The sequence below is a fragment of the Hypomesus nipponensis genome, chromosome 9 (genome assembly GCF_054491055.1).
Source record: "Hypomesus nipponensis isolate SF chromosome 9, ASM5449105v1, whole genome shotgun sequence".
NCBI lineage: Eukaryota > Metazoa > Chordata > Actinopteri > Osmeriformes > Osmeridae > Hypomesus > Hypomesus nipponensis.
In genome coordinates, this window is record NC_140369.1 from 9,154,723 (window position 1) to 9,160,986 (window position 6,264).

Sequence of the window (6,264 nt, forward strand, 5' to 3'; positions counted from 1 at the left end):
GACATGCAGTTTGGTGCAACAGATGAACCCCTCTGTAGTTCTAAATTCTTTATGATACCGTTAAGCCAATAATGTTACAGGATTGAAAACCGTTGTTTACACTCACCAATACCTATTTGAAAACCTCCTTCTATTATGTCATGTCAAAGAGCTTGTTTGTCAAATGTTCAATGTTTTGACAGGCATATTGTGCATACAGCATTGGAGCACTGATATCAAAGACTGACAGAGATGCTGATTGATCTCAATTGAAACTTAAATTCAAAGAAAAATTACAAACGTTACAGACAATGAAACTTTCTTTAACTTTCATTCAAAGCAATAAATGGCAGAACAGCAATTGCTCAAATGATAACCTTATTTATCAATTGCTCAAATGATAACCTTATTTATCAATTGCTCAAATGATAACCTTATTTATCAATTGATCAAAGAAGGCAACGAGTGGAAGGGTGTGCGAGTTAAAGCCACATGGGCAGTTGAGTTGCCCTTAAGAGACTGTTCTCCAAGGCTTGGAGTAGAGCTGTCACTAATGACTACTTTGGTAGTTAACTATTCTGTTGATTTATCTAATGTCTCGGATAAAAAATAAAGCGTTATTTAATAAATAAATAAAATTTCCTTTCTAAGCTTCAAGTGCCCACAGCGTCCATGAAAGCCCATTCTACACAATGTAATTGTGAGAAGAAAAAAAAACATTACGATGTGTACAATGTCATTTGGTCTAGAAGATTAGAAATTAGGTCTATAAGAGTAGAAAAACTGATTCATTATATCTATAAAATTCAAATTCTGTATATTTGAAAATAAAACAAGTGTTTCCAGTGTTTTTCGTAAGTAACTCAATTAATGGACAGAATAGTCCAGTACTAAAAATCGTACTTAGTGACAGCCCTAGTTTGGAGCTTTTTTGATCCATAAATTTGGCTGATTCCAATTGGCCACAATTAGCCCTCTCAGCTCCACGTTTTGTACAGCAGAAACTGAGAGCTGAAAGGGAGACTAAAGCCAAAAACTAAAAGTAAAAAGTGATAGAACTATAATGATGCAATCATGCATGCAATGCAGGATTTGGCAGGAAAGTCAGACCTAGAGCATTATGTTGTCCTTATAGCATTAGGCTTGATGTCGGTGGCGGGGCTACAGCACAAAACAACATATTGATAACATGAAATTTGAGTCAATCAACAAAAATGCCACTTCCTAACCCTACAATACTTAATACTTCTACTTCATGGTCCAGTCTTTCTTTTCTCCTTTGGCTGGCTCCTCTGTGTTGTCTGTCTGGGTTTGGCAGTCCTGACCACCTGAATCTTCCTGAGTTTTACTCATGTAGGGCAGGTCTGGGTCTACCGACAGCGAAAGGCGAAAGAGACAAACATGGCAACTGTTTGTAGTGTCCCTGTGTTGCTATGGTGACTCATTATTTTGTCCACCGGGTTCACCTCTGGAAGGGCTTCCGAACTTTCTTCCTCCTGCGGGGCGGTTTGCCAGCCTCTGTCCAGGTCTCACTGGGCTCTGGTCTCTGTCCCCCAGGCATGAAGAAGCCAGTCTGAGGTGGGGGTGGTGTGAAGGGTCCACTAGGTCCAGCACCAGGGGGGTGATGGGGGGGCGGTCCTGAGGGGAAAAAGCCCCCATTTGCAGTCAAGTCACTGGGGGGCCCACCCTGGAAGATTCGGTTGAAGAAATCCTGCAAATCAGCAGGGCTGCTTGGGCCTGGTGGATGCTCTGAGGGTGTCCTGGAGGTTAAATAAATAATGATGAGATGGGAAGCATACCTTAAGTTCCTAGAAGAGTTCAGTTTGCAGCATCCATCCAAGGACAGCATCCATCTAAACTATGAAAGAGACTCTAAATATGGATGACCTCAGCTATGCTTCATATTTAATTTGTAATTTACATTATTTTCTATTTCTAGGACCAGAAATGACCATAGTGTTCCCTGAAGTGTCATTATAATCTAAATAAAGCAAATGGGCTCATTTCACTGTCACTTAATGCCCTTGTACTCTGGGGACAAACCGTTGGCGTGTTGAGCTGCCATTGTTCTTGGAGCCAAAGGAGATGTGGTAGGGCACACGGTGTGTGTCAGGAGAGATTCCAATCCTCTGGCAACCAGCCCACTCTGAAAGGGAAGGAGAGGGTGACACTAATTAGTAAGATATTAGAAGCCAACGGCAAAGTCTCAACTGAAATCTAGTGCCCCTGTAAGAGACCAACTCACTTTCACAAAAAAAAGATGGCGTGACATCATGCAAACAATACATTTCTAATGGTACCTGTGATGTCATAGACCTTGCCATCCATACAGGCAAAGTATGTGATACGTAGGCCTAGCATGCTGGACTCTGCCCACAGGTCGCCTTCCTCTGCACTGTGACGACGATTACACTCGGCACAGAACCTGGCCTCTGCAGGTTCCCGGTCCATCTCAAACCTCCTGTACACGACAGGCCGGCAATAATTATACAAGGCCAGATTGGTATGTGTTGTAGTGAAAGAATCTTTACGCCAACAAATATTCCGAATATATTGCCACAAGAATGACTTACCTGTGCTTGCCTTCACACTTTGTGCACATCATGGTGTTCATGGCTTCCTTCAAGTCATCCTGTAGTTTGGTGAGGAACTCGTTCATCGACTTTGAGAGTTCCGTTGCTGCCATCCGCTTCCTGTATGGTAACAGACCTATTGTGACGTCCTTGACTTTGCTGTGCAATTCTGGCAATTAAGTATTTCGTCTTGCAATTCAGTATGGCATTTTTATGCTTTGAGTTTGTCTAAACTTACATCTCATACTCTCTTCGTGTTTCTGGGTTACTAACGACATCCCAAGCAGCCCTCAAGACCTTGAAAGCCTCCCCGGCTCGAGGGTGCTTGTTCTTGTCTGGATGGACCTAAAAGAGAAAGATGGATGGAGAAAGAAGGATAGACATAAGCACGCCCATTATGAAAGAGACTCCAGTTGGAGCATGTACAGTGATGATTTCTTTACAATTTGATATTCTAACATGTATTAAGACACATTTTCAAGTATTTAAGTTGTATTGCTAATGACGATTTCCCTAAAGACATACTTGGACAGCCAGCTGTCTGTAGGCCCTCTTCAGCTCTGCTTCAGTAGCATGGGCCTCTACTCCCAGCACTGTAAAGGGGTCCAACTCATCCTCAGGTACAAGAGCTAAGGCCAGCAGTCTGTCCAGCTCCTGTCCAGACTGAAACCTCCCAGTCCCACCAGGTGACTCAGGTGAGGACTCGGGCACCTGTGTTACTCTCCTCTTGAACCAGCCACTAACTCTCTCTGCCATAGAGGCCACCCCTTTCCAGACCCTGGAATCCTGCATGGCAGTCCACACCCGCCTACCCCTTTCACCACCCAGACACACTAAAGTGTTTTTGGCCCACTGGGTTCCCAGCAGCACCACAGAGCAGAATAACCCAAAGTAGGATGCAGAAGCCTGTTGTGCCCCCCTAATTGACTTCAAACTCGTATTTATTAGGACTGTCACAATATCTCTTGCCCAATCCACTGTGCGCCCTGCGTCTGCCTTCATCCCAGGGAGGTCTGTCATCTTTGCTAGAAGCTGGGACCCAAAGTCATAGAGCACCACCGCTCCTGTCTCAACGCAGACGCCGCAATGGTGCGTCACTGTGACAATGAGCTCCACCACCATATGTATACAGGAAATGCACCAGGGACTGAGCGACTCAGACATTAGCTCCCTCAAGGTCAGGGCCAGTTGGGTGCCCATTCGCCTGCGGCCTCTGCCCTGGTGGTGGTGGTGGTTGCGTCTCCGGGCCTGTTTGTGCCGACCACCGCTAGACGGTAGGGACCCTTTAGGTGGGTAGGATGGGGCAGTGGAGGAAGATATAGTGTGGCTAGTATGTTCTGTGGTTATTCCCCCTCCACTGTTACGAGGTCTGCCTCTCCTCCCGGCTCCCTCCCTCCTTAATCCAGACTCTCCATTGATGTGCTGCTCCTTTCCAGCTTCATTTTGACTTCCTTCTTCCGCTTCCTCCTCTGTTTCTCTACCCCACAACTCCTGTGGCCCCACTATTGTTTCCGGCTGTATCCCAACTTCCTCTTGAGTCTCTGGAGTCACACGTAACTCAATATCTATGTTCCCAAAAGTGTCCTCAAAGGTGACAGGACTCTGTGTATCCTGAGGGTTTGATCTGAGATTGTCTGTAAATTCTGCTTCTGGAACAGCCTCATCCACAACATCAGCCTCATCCTCGCTAGCTTCCCTCTTATCGGGTGTGAACTTGGAAGATGAAAGGGGCACATCTGAGAGGAGGGTTTTTTCAACTCCTGTCAGGCTTTCCATCTCCCCCTCAGCCACGCCTATATCCATCTAACTTTCAGTTTCTCAATTAAAGAGCTAGGACACTACCCACTCTCATTGAAGGTGGTGGCCTTGATTCATTTTCTCAGTTCACGCCTTCACCAAAAGTCCTCAGAAGGGAGAAAGGTCAGAAAAGGATGGCAGCATCCATGAATAGCAGTCTCCATTTTTTATAAAGTAAATACCAATGCAAATGCTTGGCAGATGTTCCAAATAATCAGTCATTACATTGGTTGGATTCCACTGGCCTCATCCAACATCTGAAACTTGCCTGTGAAGAGACATGGAGCTAGTTAGTTTTAACATTACTTACCATCTTAATTCCTAATCAACTTAAGCAAAGCATACTATGACACGGGGAGATAACTACATACCAACTAGATAGCTAGCACTAGCTAACACTCGATAGATTGCCAATTCAAAACAATGTATTTGCATTCAATTTGAGCAAGTGCTAGCATTCAATATGAATCGCACTGCATGGGGAGGTTTGCCAAAACGTCTAAGCTATCTTAGTCAGCGTGATGATACATTTGCATTGTTGAACGTTAGATAGCCCAAGTACAGTACGTTAGCTTTGCCTAGCAAGGCGATCCTTCTTGGCCCATAACAAGGCGATGTGACACTGCGCATTTGTAATTAATGAATTAATTTCCAGATAATATGCTAGTTAAGAGGACGATTTACGTTTTACTGTAGAACGAGCGGTTTGATGTTAAGCTTAGCACGTCACTGCTGTTGTTTCTAAAATTATGTAGCTAGCTAGACTAGTGTGTTTAGCTCGGGCAAAGGGCAGAGCTAATTCCGTTCAAAATATATTCAGTGGAGAGGAACAGATATGGGCTTTGGTGAGCTTGAACCTTGTAAACGTTATGTAAAAAAAGACTGATTCCTCTATCCATCTATCCTCTCGTATGAGAACGTAAAGTTACTTGTAAGCGACCATAGTTTAAACCAGTGTCAAAATGTAAACATAGGCGTGCTAATATCACCATTGCTCTTCCGACCGTATTGAAAATAATCATAATGTTCTGGTCGAGCCAAAAGGTGAGTTTGTGGATAGCTAGATCAGCAATCTGGCTATCCAGCGTTGACTCAACCTAATAAGGACACACGGACACAGCGTAGACTAAATCACTTTTCGCTTCCGTAAAAAATGAAAGAGAGACGAGCGATGACAAATATTTTCTTTAGAGTTCGAACGTTTTAACTTGCTACTAGCTAGCTAGCTAGCGTGCGAGAGTCCGGTCTTATTGCAGTGCAGCCAAGCTAATCGAATAGGATAGCTAGCAAGACAAGGCACAACTTAAATCCAACAAGGACTATGTAAATCCGTTTTTGTTCCAACTTACCTCCGTTTTCAATAATTTGTTATCTTCTCAAACAAATATTGTTTACTTTTCAATGGCAGCAGACGTTGCCCTTGTTGCATATAGCGAGCGAGCTAGCTTGTGCTACAATGTTTCACTTCCAGGGTAGTACTACTGGCAACAGCCAGCTCATAACCCCGTTTCCGCTGGCACTGCTAACCCTATTACAGTAGGCTGCATTCCTATCCAATCCATGATGCCCGCTATAGCTACTATATTTATTATGGTTCTTAAAATACTGTATTAGGTTACGGTTAGCATGCTGGGTATTAGTTCGAGGTCATGAATATTCTAAATGGTTAGATAAACTGAGGGTTGGGAATTAAATGATTATTTGTCGGCCTACCCTGTTGGTTTAAGAGGCATAGTTATTTTTCATAATTTTTAAATTTAAGTTACTCCAAATTCTCAGCAAGATAGATTAGGCTACATTCTAAATAATGCCTGTTCGCTTCACCTTTTAGTTTCAATGTTGTCGTCAGCCTCTCCTCAACCTATGAATAACACACACCTCTCTGCCCAGGGGTAGGACTGTAGCCATAATTGTG

The 6,264-nt window shown here is 43.8% G+C and overlaps 1 protein-coding gene across 1 annotated transcript; it reads right to left on the bottom strand.

Annotated features, from left to right (window-relative positions):
* Positions 1 to 238: 238 nt before the first annotated feature.
* On the bottom strand, positions 239 to 6,025 carry dnajc14 (DnaJ (Hsp40) homolog, subfamily C, member 14). The gene is made up of 7 exons (XM_084705698.1): positions 5,699 to 6,025; positions 3,078 to 4,617; positions 2,791 to 2,897; positions 2,553 to 2,672; positions 2,280 to 2,440; positions 2,023 to 2,125; positions 239 to 1,739 (listed from the first exon to the last, which is right to left on the bottom strand). The coding sequence occupies exons 2-7, from the start codon at positions 4,353 to 4,355 to the stop codon at positions 1,442 to 1,444; spliced, it is 2,067 nt and encodes a 688-aa protein (XP_084561824.1). The 5' UTR covers positions 4,356 to 4,617; positions 5,699 to 6,025; the 3' UTR covers positions 239 to 1,441.
* Between the last annotated feature and the right edge of the window lie 239 nt (positions 6,026 to 6,264).

Excerpts from the sequence above, each read along its gene's own strand:
- dnajc14 (XM_084705698.1), bottom strand. The coding sequence starts at position 4,355 with ATGGATATAGGCGTGGCTGAGGGGGAGATGGAAAGCCTGACAGGAGTT. Across the intron at positions 2,126-2,279 it reads CAAGGTCTATGACATCACAG|AGTGGGCTGGTTGCCAGAGG; the intron begins GTACCATTAGAA and ends CTTCCCTTTCAG. Across the intron at positions 1,740-2,022 it reads GGCAGCTCAACACGCCAACG|GACACCCTCAGAGCATCCAC; the intron begins GTTTGTCCCCAG and ends TTTAACCTCCAG.